Genomic DNA, 22,802 nt, shown 5'->3' with positions numbered 1-22,802 from the left:
AAAATGGATTTAATTGGGATTTTTACCATTTGATTTACACAACATACTTAACACTTTGAAGGTGCAAAATATTTTTTATTGTGACACAAAAGTTAATCTCTAGCCCCGTGGGCGGAACACGGAACTGCACGTAAATATTATATTTCATAACTCATTTGTAATATTATTACAAAAGCAAAAGAGAAAAAAAGCTGACTCGATATCAAAATCGTTGTTTTCCTACCGTCAAACAGCAAAGGAATTTTTCGAATCCGTCATTTCACCGCTGAGATATCCCATTCACAATGTGTCTAGTACCCCCTTGCATTCAAAACAAAAGCAATTGACTAGCTTGCGTTTTTCTGCTCTGGTCTCACAACCTTAATGACGATAAAGTCTCCCTGATCATGTTGTAGGGGAGGTCACAAGCTTTCCATTCATACCTTTACTTTGTTTGTAGCCCAATCCATCACAGAGTAATCGATGTGCAAACAAACACGCCCACCTCTTGAATGAGATAAGGGAAAAAAGCCTTTCAAAGGCAAATGCATGTGGCAATGGCTAGCCTGTGAGGTGCCAGAAGATAACATCCCTTTTAGAACTTAGTATATCAATTGACATAAAGGACGAAATCACTCAATGTTTATTTTTGGAGAGGTTTGGGGACCCTTGGGCTTAGCTTTGTAAAAACTCCTGTAGAATTTGATCCCTTTGTTCAACCAAATTTTTACCCAGTATATTAGACATGTTGGTGAAGCACTGGAAAAAAATCTGGCTCTTTTCATATGCTACAAGTTGAAAAAATGACTATAGAACATAAAAAAATGAAAAGCGTTTGTTGTTTTTTTATGTATTTTTTCTGGATATCTCCTTCCAGTGTGGTACTGAGTAAGACTTTTATCATACCTGAGGTTTTAGTCTTGATGCCCAAGGGGTTACCTTGAATTCAAGCCCTGAACCATGCCTGTGCTGTCTATACTTTGGAAGATATTGTGATTTATTTCAGGGCACAGCCCCCCAGGCGGAAATTATCTGTGAGGGGCTGGAGTTTTGACAGGTTAAACAAAAAAAAAGACATTTGTTGGTTGCATAAGTATTCACCCCCCTGAGTCAATATTTGGCAGAAGCACCTTTGGCAGCAAATACAGCTGTGAGTCTTTTTGGGTAAGTCTCTACCAGCTTTGCACATCTGGATCCTGCAATTTTTGCCCATTCTTCTTGGCAAAATTGCTCAAGCTCTGTCAAGTTGGATGGGTACTGTTGGTGAACAGCAATTTTCAAGTCTTGCCACAGATTCTCAATCGGATTGAGGTCTGGGCTTTGACTGGGCCATTCTAAGACATTCAGGTTCTTGTTTTTAAACCACTCCAGTGTAGCTTTGGCTGTGTGTTTAGGGTCATTGTCCTGCTGGAATGTGAACCTCCACCCCAGTCCCAGGTCTCTTGCAGACTGAAACAGGTTTTCCTCTAGAATTTCCCTGTATTTGGCTCCATCCATCTTGCTCTCAATCCTGACCAGTTTCCCAGTCCCTGCCAATGAAAAGCATCCCCATAACATGATGCTGCCACCACCATGCTTCACTGTGGGGATGGTGTTCTCAGGGTGATGAGCAGTGTTCGCTTTGCACCACACATAGCGTTTTGCGCTAAGGCCAAAAAGTTCAATTTTGGTCTCATCAGACCAGAGAACCTTTTTCCACATGTTTGTTGTGTCTCCCACATGCCTTTTGGCAAGATCCAAACGGGATTTGATATGTGGTTTTTTCCAGCAATGGCTTTCTTCTCGCCACTCTTCCATAAAGCCCAGCTTTGTGGAGCGTCCGGGTTATACTTGTCCCATGGACGGTTTCTCCCATCTCAGCTGTGGATCTCTCCAGCTCCTTCAGAGTTACCATTGGCCTCTTGGTTGCTTCTCTGACTAATGCCCTCCTTACCTGGTCACTGAGTTTTTGTGGACGGCCTTCTCTAGGCAGAGTCGCGGTTGTGCCATATTCTTTCCATTTTTTAATAATGGATTTAACGGTGCTCCGGGAGATGTTCAAAGTTTGGGATATTTTTTTATAACCCAACCCTGATTGGTGCTTCTCCAGAACTTTATCCTTGACTTGTTTTGATAGCTCCTTGGTCTTCATGATGCTGTTTGTTTAGATATGCTCTCTAACAAACTCTGGGGACTTCCAGAAACAGGTGTATTTAATCTGAGATCATGTGACCCTTTAATTGCACACAGATGGACTCTGAAGGCAATTGGTTGCACCAGAGCTTATCTAGGGGTGTCACAGCAAAGGGAGTGAATACTTATGCAATTTAGACTTTTCAGTTTTTTATGTGTAAATAATTTTGAAAAATATGTAGATTTTTTCCCCACTTCGACTGGACTATTTTGTGTAGATCAGTGACAAAGAATCCTAATTAAATCCATTTTAATTCCAGGTTGTAACACTACAAAATGTGGAAAAGTCCAAGGCGGTTGAATACTTATGCAAGGCACTGTGTGTATATATATAGACAGTATATATATATATATATATATACAGTACTGTGCAAAAGTTTTAGGCAGGTGTGAAAAAATGCTGTAAAGTAAGAATGCTTTCAAAAATAGACATGTTAATAGTGTTAATATATTTATCAATTAACAAAATGCAAAGTGAGTGAACAGAAGAAAAATCTACATCAAATCAATATTTGGTGTGACCACCCTTTGCCTTCAAAACAGCATCAATTCTTCTAGGTACACTTGCACATAGTTTTTGAAGGAACTCAGCAGGTAGGTTGGCCCAAACATCTTGGAGAACTAACCACAGTTCTTCTGTGGATTTAGGCAGCCTCAGTTGCTTCTCTCTCCTCATGTGATCCCAGACAGACTCAATGATGTTGAGATCAGGGCTCTGTGGGGGCCATACCATCACTTCCAGGACTCCTTGTTCTTCTTTACGCTGAAGATAGTTCTTAATGACTTTTGCTGTATGTTTGGGGTTGTTGTCATGCTGCAGAATAAATTTGGGGCCAATCAGATGCCTCCCTGATGGTATTGCATGATGGATAAGTATCTGCCTGTACTTCTCAGCACTGAGGAGACCATTAATTCTGACCAAATCCCCAACTCCATTTGCAGAAATGCAGCCCCAAACTTGCAAGGAACCTCCACCATGCTTCACTGTTGCCTGCAGACACTCATTCGTGTACCGCTCTCCAGCCCTTCGGCGAACAAACTGCATTCTGCTACAGCAAAATATTTCAAATTTTGACTCATCAGTCCAGAGCACCTGCTGCCATTTTTCTGCACCCCAGTTCCTGTGTTTTCGTGCATAGTTGAGTCGCTTGGCCTTGTTTCCACGTCAGAGGTATGGCTTTTTGGCCGCAAGTCTTCCATGAAGACCACTTCTGACCAGACTTCTCCGGACAGTAGATGGGTGTACCAGGGTCCCACTGTTTTCTGCCAATTCTGAGCTGATGGCACTGCTGGACATCTTCCGATTGCAAAGGGAACTAAGCATGATGTGTCTTTCATCTACTGCAGTAAGTTTCCTTGGCCGACCACTGCATCTACGGTCCTCAACGTTGCCCGTTTCTGGACAGCACATCTGGAAACCCCTGTCTGCCTTGAAATTTCTGCCTGGGAGAGACCTTGCTGATGCAGTATAACTACCTTGTGTCTTGTCTTGTTGCTGTGCTCAGTCTTGCCATGGTGTATGACTTTTGACAGTAAACTGTCTTCAGCAACCTCACCTTGTTAGCTGAGTTTGGCTGTTCCTCACCCAGTTTTATTCCTCCTACACAGCTGTTTCTGTTTCAGTTAATGATTATGTTTCAACCTACATATTGAATTGATGATCATTAGCACCTGTTTGCTATAATTGTTTAATCATACACCTGACTATATGCCTACCAAATCCCTGACTTTGTGCAAGTGTACCTAGAAGAATTGATGCTGTTTTGAAGGCAAAGGGTGGTCACACCAAATATGGATTTGATTTAGATTTTTCTTCTGTTCACTCACTTTGCATTTAGTTAATTGATAAATATAATCTATTAACATGTCTATTTTTGAAAGCATTCTTACTTTACAGCATTTTTTCACACCTGCCTAAAACTTTTGCACTGTACTGTATATATATATATATATATATATATATATATATATATATATATATATATATATATATATAATTTGTAATGGCATCAGCTGCCCATGTGTTTCAGATAAACTTCCCCTTACCTGGTTAGTTTGATATGTAGTTGACCAAGTCTGTGCTGTCATCGAAATCACTCAAAGTTAACATGCAAATGAGGCCACACCTAGAGAGTTATGCCGACCACTGGCACAAACGGAGACAGTAAAGGATGGGGCAAAGCATGTCACCACAATTGCATTACAGGGCAAAGGCAGTGTGCTCATCAAAATGAGGTGCATGCGCATTGTGCCCTAGTGTTAGAGCAGGGGTCCAATCACGGTCCTGGAGGGCTATTCCACCCCAGGTTTAACAGGTAAAATGATATAAATTACCTTTAGATACAAATAGAACCAGACTAAAAGTGTTTGCCTGGGATGGCATTTCAAAATTCAAAGAAGTTTTTATTTTTTATTTTTTCTTAAGCAAAGCAATATATCATAAAACACCAAAAGATAGCTCAATGTATCACTTCTGTATACCATGCTTCTTTTTCATTATTGTTATGAAAACATATTAAAATATAAAAACAATATCATAACTGAACAACTTTTAACTTACACTTCAAAATACAAATGATCTTATTAAAATTATAAGCAAAAACAAACAAATGATCCAAAGCAAATTACCACGTTTTCATTTTCATATCAATACAAATTCCCCGACAGTTTACACATGGGAGGATTTCATTGTTGTTTAACTTGTTCTGATAATAACACCTTGCAGAGATGAAGTCTTTAGCGCTGGCTAAGCTTTGCTAGAGGAGGCAGAGGGACAGTTGTCTTCTTGACTGCATGCTTCTTATAGTTAAATTGAGCAAATCTGCACCCAGGTCACTGGATTCATGCCTGTTGAAAAGCAACCTCCGGCTGAAAAAGACAATGAAATGCACATTACTGAACTTAGAAGAGTTTCTCTCTCTGTCATTCTCATCTATAATCATACACAATCCCTGCTTTCTACTTTTTTCCATAGGTGTGTAAATATTTTCAATTGCCCTTTATCCTAGCCAAACCGAAGGCTCTTACATAGAAATGAACATCAGAGCCATATTATTAAGTTTGTTACATTACACTTAAAGAAAACACACAGCAGCATGATTATTCACCCATTGTTCAGGTAGTGTGAATAGGATGATGGTGCATGTTTATGTAGAATATGATACACATTTACCATGGCAGTGTAACTGCATTCAGATTTGCATCCAAAGGCTGATGTAGCGATAGCGATGCACATCTCCAAAATGTTCAGCACCAGAAGAACTGCCAGAATGCCTACATGCTGTAAAACACAAATCAGTTCATTCAAAAGCCATTGTCTAGACAGCACATTATAACAAGAATGGAGCCTATTATAGGATATACTGGATTCTGGATGCTGGGGTCCATTATAAGATAGTGAATCCGGAGATCTGATGCAGGACTTTGTGGAGTAGTCTTTTCTCAACAATGATCTTAACTTTATGCAATAGTTACAGATTCGGCTGCATTTAAGGGGTGTTATGTCCGTACTATGCATCCTAGTATAGTAATATTATAGATAATATTAAATATTACATACAAGGCAGTTATAATAATACAATGGGATTTTAACTACAATAATGATCTATAACTATAAAACTCAATTTTAAAGAGTAAGTAGTGGGGTACAGAAAAATATAGCATTACACATCACATGTTGCTACAACTATTTAAATAACATACCTGTCATTTTCATTTTCATTGTTAACATCCTGACAACTTTTTACACTTATAACTTTAAAGTCTGTTTCAAAGCTCTTTTCAAAATGTCTGCTCTAGTGCACTAGGGTTTGAGATCTTCTAAATCACTGCAGGTAGAGCGATTAAAAAAAAAACGAACAAACTAACATAACAAGTGCTCTGGCTTTCTGTTCCGTACCACATCATGGATCATTACTGCTGTGTTGCCTCTGAACAATAATCCTTACACTATCTGTGCACTAGAGAGACCATTTTGAAAAGAGCTTTGAAACAGACTTTAAAGTTTTAAGTGTAGTTGTCAGGATGTTAATAATGATAATAAAAATTACAAGTACGTTATTTAAATAGTTGTAGCAACATGTGCGAACGTGTTAAGCTATATTTTGTTAATACATATTTTTTGGAACCCTGCTACTTACTCTTTAAGGTATGTAGAAATCATATAGAATAAAAACTGGTAAAAACCTCACAATAAAGTTCTGGTGCTGTATGTGAGGGAGTGACAATGAAACAGTGAAAGAGAAACCTGTGAATGAGACACAAGAGTTGAAAAGGAGGTGGTAAAAAGGAAAAAGGCTAAAATGATAAGAGAGAGAGGTTGAAGATTGCAGGCGGTGTAAACACTTACTATGGTTAGAGAGTATCTACGGAGGTACTCATACTCTGCAGATCTGTTCAAGTAATCCATGTGGTTAGATAACTGGTCATAATAATCTGGAGGTCTGTTCAAGTAATCCATGTGGAAAGATACTACGGACACTCTCATTGAATAGAGAATGGATCCAACTCCAGCAAAAACAGAACTGACAACGTTCATCCCTAAACATGCCTTCACCTAGAAGTGAAATAAAACAACAACATTACAAATACAAGTTTTATTCTTAATACAATGCATAATCAGATCAATACATTCAGAACTAGGGTCTACGATACCTCTTAAATGATCACATATTCACAAGGGCTACATTTACAACAAGCACACTGAGTGTAGTGCTATTATTTCTAAAAAATAATCTACTTGACCCTTGTACTTTTTTATTGTGACATGGGTTTTCAATAATGATGTGAATGATATTACACAAGTTCTCATTGTACTTACCTAATAGTGTACCTCCAGGTTACCAGGTGGAACTGGCTCGTTCTACTGGTCTCAGAGGATGGCTACGTGTCATTATTTGTTAAACGTTTCCATTACTACTAATTGCATGTGTGCTGTTAATGTGTTTCATGTGCTTAATTAACCCTCATCAGCAATGAGATCAGCAGTATCAATAGCTTCACTCTTTGTCATATTTGTACAGTTTTAAGTTAAAACAACATTTTTTTCTGGTAAAAGATCTATGATTCTTTTCTCCAAATCAATTACTTTGTCAAAGAAAGGTCATAGCTACTATAATTATAGTAAGACAAGTACGATAACTTAGTCAGCCACGTTTCCAAAATCTAGAAAAGTATAGTAAGATAACGATATGATGACATCACAATTCCAGAAGAACGCTGCATTCTGGGTGCCAGAAGTCGTTGGCTATTGTTACAGGTATCTTTTCTCCTTTTTAACTATTTGCATAAATGTACCCTTTCATTTTTATTAAGGTGCCAATGCAGACTTCTTAAAGTTGTAAGCAACATTTCACCTCGACTGACGCACTGTACAATGACACGTGAAAGTTATGTGGACAGCTGCACATATGAGTGTTTACAAAGATGAGGGCGTCATCAACTTGAAGTGCTGGTAAGTTAAGCAGAGGTATGTATGAACAGTAATGAACAGTTTTAATTTGAGATCCATCTTTCTAATATCTATCAACTATGTGGCTGTGGCTGCACAAAATAACACTGATGGCTGCATTTGAGAAATGCTGACTTAGAAAGAGCCTTAATATTAAATAAAAAAGAAATGAATCAGTCGATTTAGAAAAAGTTCAGTTACACAAAAAGTGTGTGTTACAGCTTGCAGGTATTTCTATTTGTGTATCAGTATACTGACCAGACCTCTTCTGTGGGTATTCTCAGCTGCAACAGCCAGGGATCCAGAGATAATATACTGTAAGAGATACATGTAAGATTTCCATTGTAAGCCATGATTATAAACAACAACTGAGACCTTTAAAAAGATTCAGTAGTATGGGATTCCAACAGGCAGGACACAGTCAATAGCAGCACTGGAAGAAACAATCAAATTAGTTAAAGCTCATGGGAGATGCCAAGTTCACAGACACACTTGTATAATAATAATAGTTCTCAGTGCATGTAAATTAACTACCTGGTGAAGACACCAATAAAAACCTGTGACAGAAATACAATGATTCTTGGTTGTAAATCTCCCTCCCGACCTGTGAGGCGCTAAGCGGCGAGAACAGAGTTCTCTGGACGGGCTGGCCTGACAGTTCTTTCCCAGGGTTCAAGGGAAGTCGGCCAGCTAGAAAGAGGACGGGACTCCGTTGCACTAATGCATTGACCCGGAAGGGAAACGACGTGGCAGCCGCAGATTGGAGAGGCAGTTGCACTCGTTTACCAAGGGGTCATGTGTGACGGCATAAAAGGGGGGCGGAGAATCACAATCTGTTCCTTCACTTTGTTTATGCACTGAACCTAGGCTGCGTTGCAAACCGCACCCTTGCTCACTCGTTACCTTCCCTTGAGGGGCAGATGTACTATGTTCACCATCTTAAGGGTTGTCCCAATTCCTTAGGGAACAAGTGAAAGGTGTTTTATGTGCCCTTCATCGCACCTTTCGACTGAGTGTACAAAACAATTGTCTTCTGCGGAAGTGTTTGTGCTGAAGTCCCAGAACTCTTTGCATTAAAGGTGGAGACAAGTGGGAACAATTTGCAAATATGGCAGACGTGGCTGCACAGAAATGCAATGTAACTGTAGTTAGCTAGGAAATTGTAGATATTGTTAAGTTATCTAACAAGCAAATTATTTGTGAAATATATGTTGTATTGAGTCGCTTAGCTAATAAAATGTATCTTTTTAAATCTATGATCACGATTTAAATATATGATTAGAAAGTACAGCAAAAAAATCTTTTCAGTACATATCGATTGCTGGAATTACTTATCTATCAATTAATGAACTAGATAGGTAGCTACAAAACTAGCAGATGATATAAGTAATATATTTAAAAATTATTATTATTATTTTTTATGAAATGCAGGGACAGAGGAAGAGACCCTAAAACTGATCCTGCTGTGTGCGGCAAACGATGTTCTCTTCACGGGGAAAAGAAACGCCTCGAAGCTGAGCTGGGAGTGACATTTGAAACTTTAATGTAGCCTGCACACTTTTATCATTTCCATTATATGTTTTTGCAGTGATTTAATAAATTAGTTTAGAACCTTTAGTCATTTCGTAGTGATACTGAATATAAAGCAAAATATATGACCTATTCGATTTAAAGTAAAATAGATATCTCAGGGGCAGCAGTGTGGAGTAGTGGTTAGGGCTCTGGACTCTTGACCGGAGGGTCGTGGGTCCGATCCCAGGTGGGGGACACTGCTGCTGTACCCTTGAGCAAGGTACTTTACCTAGATTGCTCCAGTAAAAACCCAACTGTATAAATGGGTAATTGTATGTAAAAATAATGTGTAAAAAAAAAATAATAATAATAATAATGTAATTGTAGGTAAAAATGTGATATCTTGTAACAATTGTGAGTCGCCCTGGATAAGGGTGTCTGCTAAGAAATAAATAATAATATCTCATTATTTTTTTTAAAAAATGCAAATATTAGGCTACATTATGACACCACATTAAGCATTACATGCTTATAATAAATTATAAATAGCAGTTCTGAATCAAATATTAGAAAACACTTCAGTACCATCAGGGAATCAGCTTCCAGCTCTAGCTGGCTTCTATCAGACAGTAGATGCCCTCTGGAACGTCACGGCATCTACTGTGAATCAAACAAAATCAATCTGCACAAGTGCCGGCTTTTTCATTTTGACTTGCCATAATGAAAGGTCAGTTCATATCTATTGGACAGCAATACTAAACAGAGACAATTGGTCCAAATATATTTTATTATTGAGCAAAACCAGTCAATCAATTCTTTGCACAGAGCAAAGCAACCAATCCTGTACCTGCAGAGTCAGCCAATCATAGTCTGTCAGCTTGACTGGCGCTCAGTAACATTGTGCTGTTCAGATATCTAGCACTGTTCAGATAAACTATAAGCAACTCTGACAAGTAAAACATTTGTTTAATAAAAACATCGATGGGCACTATCACTTAAATAAACACTTAATATTGTAGGAAAATACCTTTTGAAAAGTATCTGAAGGCGCCATTTAGAGAAACATGTTTGTAGTTCAAATCTATGTAAGGATAGCAATGATAATGCCAGCAACAGGTCTGCTAATAAGGCCTGCTCAGCAAACCACTGTACTCTGAACAGGAAACCAGTCTTAGCTGAACAGACGCTGACAGAAATAGGTTGCTAAGGCAACGACAGTTTAAGCCCTGTGGTTGGGACATTTCCAGATAACTAGAAGAACACATTTAGCAGAACAGAGAAGCAAGTGGCTTGCCAGACTACTGCTGTCAGCCAGAATTAGGAAGACAGCAAATGAGTTAAAACTCATGTAGGCTCTGGGATAGCTGGGTATAAACACCAGCAGAGCAGATGTCTATTTGAGATGCATCCCAAGTCCATCCTGTTCACTTGGAAGGTGTGTGCCAGTGCCCCCAGAGGGAAAGGCCAAACTGATCAATACCCGACTTCTGTAATGGCTAGTTGCTAATGATAATGTTATTAATATGTGTGTCACCATAAAGGGAACTATATTTAAGTTTTAATCATCGTTTGGACTTGAATCGTAGGTTATAAAATACGATTCCCTACAATATACACTCTCTCCAATTTAACCTCAAATAGATCCAGAAGTATAGATTTAATTCAAATGGCTGAGATTTAAATATAAACACTAAAGTAGTTAGAAAAATAAATACAGCATGGCAGAACCACACTCTCAGTCCAAATAGACAAGAGACCATCTGGGTCAAATCCGCAGAGCCTACGCCTCGCCTCGCCTCGCTTCAGCCTCTGCCCTCCCCTCTTTACCCTGGAGTGATTGGGCCAAGCCAGTTTAAATAAGACAACCACTAAGACAATTGTGAACTATCAAACAGATCAGTGAGTCAATTGCAGTGCAGCCCCTTTACCCTCCGGTGCAATAGTATCTTACCAACTAAACAAGCCAACACTAAAATGTAAATATGAACATGTAAACATTACCAAAATGAATTAACTAGTGAAATTATAAAACATAAAGTGAACACACATGTATTTATTAAAAACACAACATACCACAGCAGGAGCCTTTCCACACGTGTTAACTCTGGAATTATTTGTTGATTTTTCAAAGTTTTTTTTTGAATAATAATGAATGTGATATTTGTGAAACTGTTCTAGTCTGTTGTTGAAGTCAAGTAGAACAGAACACAGTATTTGCTACTTCTGCCAAACTGAGTAAGTCCTTGGCCTATATTTTCCACTGTGGCCAAAATGCAAGCAAACTGCCAGTGTCATAGTAAATGTGGTACGTGGGCAATTTGCCACAGTGGAAAACCAGGCCACATGATTAGACAAGTTTATCTGCATTATATTGACATTTTTGTTGTACATTTTGGTTAAAGTGGAAAAGTACCACTAACTGGGTTTCCATCTTTTAAGGTTTAAAAAAATCTATATCAATGAAAAGTGTTTGTTTATTTTTATGGAAACACTGTTACTTGCTAAATGTGTGTGCACAAATGTTCTTCTTCAGCTCCCCTAAAAGCAGGCTGCATGAAAGACAAACAATATATTTAGCAAGGTAAGATCCTGCAGAGAGCCATGCATGGGACTGTTACCCTTGGATCTTGAGAATCTTCTGAAGATGCAGGATATTCTGTGCCTACCTCAAGTAAATTGACAGCAATCTTCTAGAAATGTACAGAATGGACTATTGGGTCTCCTCTGGAATTGATCCTGGATGTAAGGAGTATTTTATTTCTCTGCCCTGTTTGGAGCATACTCTGTGACATTTGAATTGGACATTTCAAATTGTGAAGAAAATCTGGGGTAAAATCCATGAAGAAACAAAGGTATTACTTATTTTCCTTACCCATACACCAGTCCAGAAAGGTAATCCAATGATTCCTGCAAACGTGTACGCATTCACCAGGACAGGACCAAACAGCAGACTCACAATCCCAATTATTATTTGCACGACCTTACAAAACAAAAGCAGATTTCAGGATAAGAAAACTCAGGAATTTTAACATTTCACACATTTTGCAAATAAATAAAACATTTCATTGGTATTACATATTGTTGTATAAATCGTAGAGATAAACGATGAATTCAAATGTTGATTTAGATTGTATTAGAGATGTAGGATCTATACTCTAGGGTCCACTCAGACTGTGAAATGCACTTGTTTCCAAGATTTTACAGACAAGCATAGTCGAAGATCTGCTCAGATCTTGCAGCTGGTCCTCAGAAACCAGCAAATCAGCTAGAATTGTGTTGGTAAGTCTGCCCTGTTTCTGTGTCCTTGCAACTTGAGAGTAAAGGACTTTTCACACCAAGTGTCAAAGCGTCAGCATTTGGCAAATGCGTTAAAATCGTTGTATTGCAAAGAGAAGGTAAATCTGTGAAGCACAAGAGATCAAGAAGGAGGCAGCGATGAAGACATTATTGTTATATGTGGGGCAGTGGTGTCGGTGTCTTTGTGGTTTATAACATCGAAAATGCTGGGTGAATAGCAGGGCCTGTGCAGGAGCTGAAACTGGACAATGATATGTGTTTTTTTTTTTTTTACGTTCTTCAGAATGAGCAGAGCCAGGTTTGCTGAGCAACTTGACATGGTTGGGCCAAACATAAAAACAAAAATAAATACTAACTACTGTCAGTCCAGACAGTGTCTGTCCATCTGCTTGAGGAGAGTAGTATACTGTGACAGAGATCGAATGGTGCTGGGTGTTAGATCTCCCTCTCGACCAGTCAGGGCACTGTGTAACAGGAACAGAGTACCCTTAACTAAATGGCACGACAATTTATTCCGTAGGGTAGGTGGAAGTTGGTCATTTAGGAAAGGGGTGCAGCTACGGTATCCAAACTCAATTACCCAGATGGTAAACGGTGTGGCATCTGAGGATTGGAGGAGCAGATGCACTCGTTAACCTAGGGGTCATGAGCGTGGATATAAATAGGAGTCATAGCTGACGTGATCTGTTCCTTGGTAAATGGTTAGTGTTGAAAACCTACAAGGAGTCTGTGCTGTTTCGTGAACCGTGAGTTTTGTCTTGTGTTTGTTAGTGTTTTGTTAACTGTCGTCTGTTTTTAATAGACTACCAGTTGCACGATCTGGAGCTGTAGCGAAAGCCAGCATAAACCCAGACATCACTTTCACCCCTGCATTTCACGGAGAACTGTATTACACCACTTGGACATATTCACTATCACTAAATACTGTGTTTGTGTTCTGTGTTTAGTGTTGGTGTGTAAAACTGGACTTTTTGGTTACGGGTCAAACCCGGGGAATTACAAATACCGAGTGATACACACCGCTGTATCACTCCAACATTATTATTTACAGGTGTTTGCCATAAGGCTCTGGACATTATTAATTAAATCAATAAACACCCTTGCACCTGGAAATCATTGTCTGTCTGTTTCATATTTGCTCTGCACTGCACTCACCTGTATTCACTCACCACTTTGCCACATATACATATACATATTTACACAGTCGACGGCACATTAGTGTTCTGTAGCACCCCCTTATAGAATACAAGTCTACTTACAGTGTAACCACATCTTTTATTAAAGATACAATGTTCCACTATCATTTTTAAATATATGTACTGAAATTAAATACAACATTTTGAATTTGTTGTTTTTTTAACTTTGATAGTTCTAATGCAAGCTCTGGATTTCATTTATTAAACTTTTTTTTTTAAATCAATGCAAACCAGTATACTTTCATGAAAAGCAAGCACTTGACCCTAAACGGGCTCAGCGTGTTCTGATTGCCAGTCTGTGCTCCATGTGTGTGCAAGGCAGAGCTGTCTACTGACTGGGAACAGTGACTGCGCACTGCAACAACTGCTTCAAGCCATAGCCAATATGTTTAATTAACTAGACTACTGTAACAAATGTACCATCACACTAAAATGTAGTGTTTCCATCATATATATGCATTTGTATAGATGAAGATGATTTATTCAGAGGGGAGTGGGGGTCTAAAGCTAAATACCAAAAGCCACTGTTTGAAATACTGTTTACTAGATTAAAACGGTTTTACATGATTTAAAACCTCAGTGTTGATCTCACCCCAGTCTTCTTTTCTCTCTATATCTTTATCATTTTTGATATTTTGAAAACTGCTCAGTTGGACATTCATCACTTCTAATGGTGCCCATGATGATGTTCATTGCCGTGACGATGATGTGAGGGGTAGCGTGCTGGACTGTGATTGGTTAGAGAAATACATTTACAGATCTGTTTTGTACAATGTTGAATGAATGCCATGTGGCCAGTGTGAAAGCCTCCATGACATCCTAATGAAGGAGTGTTGCGCCGGACGCTGATGTTTTGACGTGACGCACTTGGGGTGAAAGGGGCATCTGGGAATTGGATTTTTAAAAGTAGAATTGGCCGCGTTTTAGAATATAATTATTTTATCCAATTCCAATTCAAGCTTTTGTATTATAACATTGAAACTGACATTGAAAGGCTCAAGATTCATAGCTCTTGAAGACCTGAGACACAGACTGGGGCACATTGTGTCACCGATAATCAAATCAGTTTCACCTTCATCTCCTGTGCTTGACTTACCTGCTGCCAACTGGATTGCTGTGCACTGTTTGAGTTATTGAACAGCTGTTAACAAGGGTTTGATCTGTATTCTTCACATATACACTATAGTATTATAGTACTGCATCTTATAGAACTCTCTTGAGAATGTGTTTTATTGGTCAATAAAAAACATAACAAAAATAAAAACATCTAAAGTGACTTTTTATTCAACTAGAATGAATTCACAGAGATGAGAACATTACATTTGCTGTACTATACATGCAGTTTAACATTTCAATATATTGCTTTCCTGCTGTGCAACCCATGGAAGAAATGTTTTCCATTGCATACCATATACAGTGCTACAGTACAGTAGTGTGCTCTCTAAGCTTAAGAAATCGCTGCACACAATGTGTATATAATTGCTGACTTACCCCCAAAGCTTTGGGCTGTCCTCGTAGAAATGTCTGCATCGGCCCTGGCAGCTGGCTTGCCACTGTTCCTGGTGCAGCCTGGCCAGCACTGCTCAGGGGGTAAGCGTGAGTAACAATAGCAAACCCTCCAGCTGTTGTTACATGTGAAGCCATGGTGCTTGCCTGGTCTGGTAGTGGCACATTAAAAAAAAAGAAACACAAATTGAGTTGTATTTATTTTTTGCTAATGTAGATACATTGAGATCTTTAGGAAGCGACAGCATGGGAGAAGTACAGTCGTGGAAAAGTACAGAGCAGTTAGAAGCAGTTTGAAAGCAGGTTGACAACTGCAGAAGCTAAACTAAACTTCCAAAAAGAAAATTTAACATGGTCTTCAAGCCAGTAATCTGTAACACCTGCATGATGTGGGAAATCCAAGAAAACCCAGCAGAGCTCAACCAAGTGTGTGTAAAGTGCTGCACGATCCAGGACTTGCTTAAACTAGTAAGTATGCTAGAAATGAAGCTGCAGGAAATGAGACAGCAACAGGAGCTTGAGGAGCTAGCACACCCACAATTCATGGAATTAATGGAAGTCAGCACCCCTAGCAGACTGAAAGCCACCAGGGAGATGGAAGATGGTCAAAACAGTTGGGTTCAGGTAAAAAAGAAACTTCGTCAAACACAACCACCAGAAATCATCCAACAAATTCAAGCCACTTCAAAATTTAGATGATCAAAACCAACGTCAAGAGAACGAAAGGAACAACATCCAGGACACTATAAACAGTGCTGGCCAGACAGCAAAAAGAAGGGAGGTCATGATTGTTGGGGACTCCATATTGAGAAACACAGCAAGTTCAGTTCGCAGTTTGGACCCCCTTACTACAACAGTGTGCTGCCTTCCAGGAGACTCTGTCACGCACGTCACTGAGAACGTGGACAGGCTCCTAGAACAAACAGGAGACGACCCGGTAGTAGTCGTCCATATCGGTATAAACAACATAGGGAGAGACAGGCCAAGATCCCTGCAAAACAAATTCAGAGAGTTAGGAAGGATATTAAAATAAGACCAAAACTGTGGTATTTTCTGGGATACTGCCGGCACCTTGCAAACGAGCATACGGACAGCTGGAAATACAAAATCAAAATGCATGACTGAAATCGTGGTGCACACAGGAAGGCTTCATCTTCATTTGAGAAAACAAAAAAACAGAAGGGAGTCCACATCAAAACAAGGGCAACAACTCAGGTAAGACAACTATTAAATGTATTTATCTTAATGCTAGAAGTCTCAGAAACAAAATGTTATAACTTAAAGCCACTGCACTAACAAGTAACTACGATGTGATAGGTGTTACAGAAACTTGGTTGTCTGAGAGTGATGGAGACGAATATAATATTAGTGGGTATACACTGTATAGGAAAGACAGGCAGGACAGAAGAGGCGGAGGGGTAGCGCTATACATAAGAAATAGTCTTGAAGCCTAGGTGTTAAATCTGGATGAAGAAAACAACGGCAAATTAATATTGGTCAATAATGGACAAAAATTTAAAGGGCATAATAATAGGAGCATGCTATAGACCGCCAAATTCAGACTGCGAGCAAAATAATCTGTTATACAATGACATTAGAAATGCGTGTAGCAAAGGAGAAGCCATAATAATGGAGGATTTAAACTTCCCCATATAAAATGCGAAAACCTGGTGGCGAGCATGACGGACAAAATTGAAGTGGTGGAAATGACAAATGACTGCTTCCTAACGCAATCTGTCAAGGCACCAACTAGAGGGGAAAGATGCCTTGATTTAGTATTTTCAAATAACGAAGACAGAATAACTAAAACAGAGGTCAGAGAGTCACTGGTAAACTCAGACCACAACATGGTCTCATTTGAAGTGATTTTTAAAACCCCAAAAGTAATGACTAAAGCTAAGGTTTACAATTTTAGAAAAGTAAACTATGACGGTATGAAACAGAGACTAACAGAAGTAGATTGGAGTAAAATAGAGAACACATCCACAGAAAAAGGATGGCTGTTTTTTTAAAAAAATGTAATGTAAAACAATTACATCCCAAAAGTTGACAAATCGAAAACAAAATGGCCAAAATGGTTTAATATCTATATTATATATTAAATATATTCACAAAAAGAGACATTTTACAGAGCATTTAAAAGGGACTAAAAACAAAGTACACATAAAGAGTACTTGGAACTGCAAACGCAAGTCAAAAAGGAAGTTAGAAAGGCCAAGGACAGAAATGAACATTGCTAAGTGGGCTAAAACCTATTCCAAAATGTTTTTCCAATACTATAAAAGCAAGAGAACATTCAAAGAGGAGGTTAAATGTCTAAGAGACACAAATGGCAAAACCATAAACGAAGAAAAAAAATAGCAAATATATCAAATGATTACTTTTCACAAGTTTTTACAAAGGAGGATACGGACAACAACTTTAGCATAACAGAGACAGAAGTGTTAAAGGTACTAGGAGCTCTTAAAATAAACAAATCCTCTGGGCCAGATGTGATCCTCCCAATAGTACTCAAAGAAATGAAATAATTTATTTACAAACAACTAACCAAGATCATGCAACAGTCTCTTGACACAGTGCACTAGTAAAACTTTACAATGCATTAGTAAGACCTCATCTAGAACATTGTGTTCAGTTCTGGTCACCTCGTTACAAAAAGGATATTACTGTTCTAGAAAGAGTGCAAAGAAGAGCGACCAGAATTATCCCTGGTTTAAAAGGCATGTCGTATTCAGACAGGCTAAAAGAATTGAATCTATTCAGTCTTGAACAAAGAAGACTACGTGGTGATCTGATTCAAACATTCAAAATTCTAAAAAGTATTGACAATGTCGACCCAGGGGACTTTTTTGACCTGAAAAAAGAAACAAGGACCAGGGGTCACAAATGGAAATTAGATAAAGGGGCATTCAGAACAGAAAATAGGTGGCACTTTTTTACACAGAGAATTGTGAGGGTCTGGAACCAACTCCCCAGTAGACACCCTGGGATCCTTCAAGAAGCTGCTTGATGAGATTCTGGGATCAATAAGCTACTAACAACCAAACGAGCAAGATGGGCCGAATGTCCTCCTCTCGTTTTTTAAACTTTCTTATGTTCTTAAATGTATTGCCCATTTGATGTATGATCTATGAGATGTGACTTCAATTTTTAAAAGAGTGGGCAATAGCGCTGAGGAACGGGACACAGCAAAGGTAATGTGATGTGTTTCTTATAAACTTTGCAGGGTGTTTTGTAACACTATAAATCATATTTATAAAGAGATTAAACAAATAATATGAACAAGAAATATACACACTCCTGCTACTTATATCAAAAGATAAGATGAAGTCATCAAGGCTTTTCTCCTGTGGTTCTGTTGGCTATGCCTCGTAGCTTGTTACGGGGCAGTTGTCTCTTGGAGGTGCGATACAATGCAGATCAAAGAATAGTGAATAATTAATAAACACTCCCTAAAATTTGCACTATTTGGGCAGTTAGTCCCACTTATGTACATGGTAACCTTTAAGTTTACATCAGGTGTACACAGATGTCTGCCTGGTGCAGAATGTGAGAACCTGGTCAAAATGTGATAATAACCTTTTTCTCTTTAAGGCTGGCTGCTTGCTAGAGAATTATAATCTGTGTTTGGCGCGTGTATTTCCAAAGTGGTACAAAACTCATATTTGAGTGTCTAAAACAAACCCTTTTTGATTTGTACTTGGCTTAACATAGTTTTCTGTCCACTGAGAGGCAGCTGAAGTCATTTTAATGTGAATTATATTTTACTACTTTCATGGGGTTCTAGTCCTACATGTGCATTTTATTAATATTGAAAAATACTGTATTTGTGTCAAAGAAGATTGTATTCTTGCAGGCCTAGTTAACACAAGAGGTTTTTTTGGCAATACAAATAAATTGCAATAATCGAAATTGAGATTTGTGGTCCAATTTCAAGTGAATTATTGATTCTTTTTTTAAAATGTACATACAAGGTTTTAATATTTAAAATATTATTTCACTTTAAAAAAAATCATTTATTTGTTTTCTGATATTTTTTTAAATGATTTAAACATTTTGCACACATCCAAAAAAATAAACCTTTTCATATGTTCGAAGGATTCCACAGGGTACAGTATTTGTCAAATAATTCAATTGAATCATGTATCACTAATTGAAAATACAATTCACTGTTCAATGGCAAAAAAGGATGTTTTAATTTGTTATACTGTGTTTCCCCAGTATTCCCCAAATATATACAATAAAAAATTGCTTCATTTGTGTACACTTCAGTTATACCTCCTTAGGTTATATTAGGGGACAAAACATTATTATTATTATTATTATTATTATTATTATTATTATTATTATTATTATTATTATTATTATTATTAATAATAATAATAATAATAATAATAATAATAATAATAATAATAATTGTTATTAATGTTAGCTTGTTATTATGGTTTATTAACATACACTTGTCTATTGCTTTTATTTTATTTATTCTGTTCATCTCATATATTGATGCACGTGTATCATGACATAAGTAATAAATACATTTGTATTTATTGATTCATATTGTGATTGGCATATTGTGTACGGTGGTCAACTCTGAGCTAAGAGAACACTTTGCCTGCTTCCCGAGGGGTGTCCTCTTAGCCAGACTACCATAATAATAATAATAATAATAATAATGATAATAATAATAATAATAATAATAATAATAATAATATTGCAATAAGGGATGTAAGAAAGTTTAGAAAGATTCAAATTTCTGTATTAATATCTGTTCTGGCAAATTTTGTTTGTAGCATTATATGTGTACGTTGTTATTACCTTTTAGTTATTAATAATAATAATAATAATAATAATAATAATAATAATAATAATAATAATAATAATAATAATAATAATAAAAGAGAACTAAGGCTCAAGCTTCAGAAAAGTAAATAATACATTAATAAATGTACCCAAATATGTGTAACAGCGTTTCACTTCAGTTCAGGTACCTCCTACATAAACATGAACATGGTTTGTGAACTTTTAAGAATAAAAGTACCGGTGATTTTTTATTTTATAATCAGGAGTTGAATGAATATTGTGAAGGTGCTAACATTTATTAGCGAAAGTAAAATGAAAAAAAAGGGTTTTAGTAATTAAAAATATCTAGTAGTCTACGTGTCTTAGTGGTGATCATGCTGTTTGTTCAGTAACTTGTTTACAGTGTGTACATAAAGTGTATTCAAAGTAATCAGTCTGCAGTCTGCATTTCTACAACTTGTCATTCAAAGCAGAGACTAGTTGTTATTCTTGTTGGGATTACTGTGTTGCTGCTGACGTTGACAGACAGCATTCAGAGGGTGTGTACAGAACGGAGATTTTCTTTCATCAAGCAGAACAAAAGTCTACATAAAAGAAAATACTGTATTTTGGTATTTTTCAGGTTAAAGGAAATCGATCCAATCTTTAATATACAGATACACCTGTTATATGTCTGAAGAGACTCAGAGCTGGTGGGGCGATGTCCCTCCTGCCTCTGCGGCTCCCGATGGACTGGTAAATGTACGTCTTACTGGATAATTTATAGATTTACTGATTTTACAAATTAACTGTAACACAAAACTTAAGTGGTGCTGCAGCAATAATTTCACAGTGGTCAATTACCACCTACTGTCAAACAAAAGCCGTTCTCCAAATAACCAACCAGAGAAGAGAAGATTGAGAAAATAAGAACCTGGCTATTTCAAGCAAATACAGTGTGTGTGTGTGTGTGTGTGTGTGTGTGTGTGTGTGTGTGTGTGTGTGTGTGTATAAACAGGCTAGTGATAAAGCAAGTGAGAATATTTTTACATTATGAACACCTATAACAACCTACTGAGAATACTTAATCTGGAGTCAATTAACCAAATATTACAGCTACTTTAAGCATTATGAACTTGTGGAATTTTGCCGTGGAGTTTGCAGGTATTTTCTTTTGGTTATTACACACATGGGAAGGCAAATAAAAAATATTCATTAAAACAAGCTTTGCTAGGTCATGCCCATCCATGCTTCCATGCTTGGTTTTCAAACACGTGGAGTCGAGCTAGAAGTGGTGAGATTGAGATTTTGAAAATAGTGAGGCATCTGATACTAGCACGGCTATGTTGTTTCCTGGCTTTGGTCTATTTGTCAGCGGGATAGATTCACAGAATCTCTCTTCAGGTTGATGATTTATTGATTATCATCATCGTGACCACTGTATGTGGAACTGTCTGTGACGGAATTGTTAACTTGTGTTAAGCATTTATCTTCTGTATATATAAAAAAATGACCTCCCCTGTATCAATAAAATAAAATAAATAAACTGTGTAATGTCACGTGGCGGAAACAGAGATATACATATTAAACACTTTTATATATATGAGAAAATCCAGGATCATTAATTACCTGTGTGTCTTCCAGGCTGTTTCAACCCTGGTGAGACGTCAGAGTGGATATCCTGGTCTGGTGTCTGCGGCCCAGTGTAAATGTGTTCCATCTCCATAGCTAGTGCTCTAATGAAGAGAGGAAGAGCTGCCCCTGTTCCTTCTGACTTTGACATTCACACATTGAGACCAATCAGTGCAGGCTTATTTTAAGATGTTTCCAGACCACCTCAGGAAGTGGTTTGAAGCTGAAAATACAGCTGTAAGGGCAGCATGCATTGAAGCGTTACTGTGGTCTAGACATGTACTTGTGGTCTTTATTTCTTCAGCAGAAATAACAAGCATGGTCAGATATACATTTAAAATGAGATCCATCAGTAACATGAAAAGTAGATCATTGTGACCTACTTTACCCTGACATGTTATTAGGACCTGCACCCTGTATCGAGTTGAAAAAACATTTGCAGTAATCACAGCCTTGACTTGACGTGACATAGACTCAACAAGCTGGAGAGATGCATGCATCATTCATCATTGAGATCTGGGGATTGTGCTGGCCATGAAAGATGTCTGTAGTCTCTGTCATGCTCCTGCCCCTGCTTCTGGCACGGTGCATGGGTGCATTATCATCTGCATCAGGGTACAAGTGCAGCATTGTTGGGTGCACTTGATCTGCAGCAGTGCTTAAGAAACCTACAGCATTTGTTCAGTAATCAAGGGATCCAGGATATACAAGGAGAACATGCCCTACATCATGGCGATGCCAGATCCAATGGGGCAGACAGCTGCTAATAAAGTGGACAGAAAGGGTATATCCACTCCATGTACATGTAAAAATGTACCTTTGACATACAGGCAGCAAACTGTGTGCCTCTATTTACTCCCAGATTCAAAAAGGAAACAAAAAGCTGTTGGATGCTGGTGAAAAACACACTTTTGAGCTTTGAAACTGAACTAGTTTGGACCAATTTATTATATGTTCATGAGTGTATTAACAATTTCACTCAAAGTGAGTAAAAAAGAAGAAAAGCTTATATATTGAACAAGATTTTGTTTTAATTGAATTGGTTCAGTCAAGGTGAAAGTGGTGCAGGTGCTACAGATATGATCAATATTTTGATTCTTGTGAAAGATATTTTAATGAGAAGCTACTGAACTCATTTTTTCAGCTGTTTATATAGACTGTATATAGTAGAGATACAGGAGTACAAACTGAAAAACCTACTACTAGTGCTAGACATGGGAGCGTTACCGAACAGCAACTTCATTTAACTGAAATTCATGGGGTTTCCATGCGGTAAA

General features: G+C 37.8%; 1 protein-coding gene across 1 annotated transcript; it reads right to left on the bottom strand.

Moving 5' to 3' along the window:
- Positions 1 to 4,571: 4,571 nt before the first annotated feature.
- LOC117404752 (membrane-spanning 4-domains subfamily A member 4A-like) lies at positions 4,572 to 21,666 on the bottom strand. The gene is made up of 7 exons (XM_034914910.2): positions 21,523 to 21,666; positions 15,097 to 15,263; positions 11,985 to 12,092; positions 7,859 to 7,915; positions 6,500 to 6,706; positions 5,324 to 5,431; positions 4,572 to 5,019 (listed from the first exon to the last, which is right to left on the bottom strand). The coding sequence occupies exons 1-7, from the start codon at positions 21,617 to 21,619 to the stop codon at positions 4,993 to 4,995; spliced, it is 771 nt and encodes a 256-aa protein (XP_034770801.2). The 5' UTR covers positions 21,620 to 21,666; the 3' UTR covers positions 4,572 to 4,992.
- Positions 21,667 to 22,802: the final 1,136 nt, after the last annotated feature.

This window comes from Acipenser ruthenus, chromosome 50 (genome assembly GCF_902713425.1).
Source record: "Acipenser ruthenus chromosome 50, fAciRut3.2 maternal haplotype, whole genome shotgun sequence".
Classification (NCBI taxonomy): domain Eukaryota; kingdom Metazoa; phylum Chordata; class Actinopteri; order Acipenseriformes; family Acipenseridae; genus Acipenser; species Acipenser ruthenus.
This window is presented reverse-complemented; position numbering and strand designations above follow the sequence as displayed.

Coding starts and splice junctions, on each gene's coding strand:
- LOC117404752 (XM_034914910.2), bottom strand. CDS start 21,619: ATGGAGATGGAACACATTTACACTGGGCCGCAGACACCAGACCAGGAT. Junction 12,093..15,096: donor GACAGCCCAAAGCTTTGGGG/GTAAGTCAGCAA, acceptor TTGTTTTGTAAG/GTCGTGCAAATAATAATTGG. Junction 5,432..6,499: donor GTAGATACTCTCTAACCATA/GTAAGTGTTTAC, acceptor TGTGTTTTACAG/CATGTAGGCATTCTGGCAGT.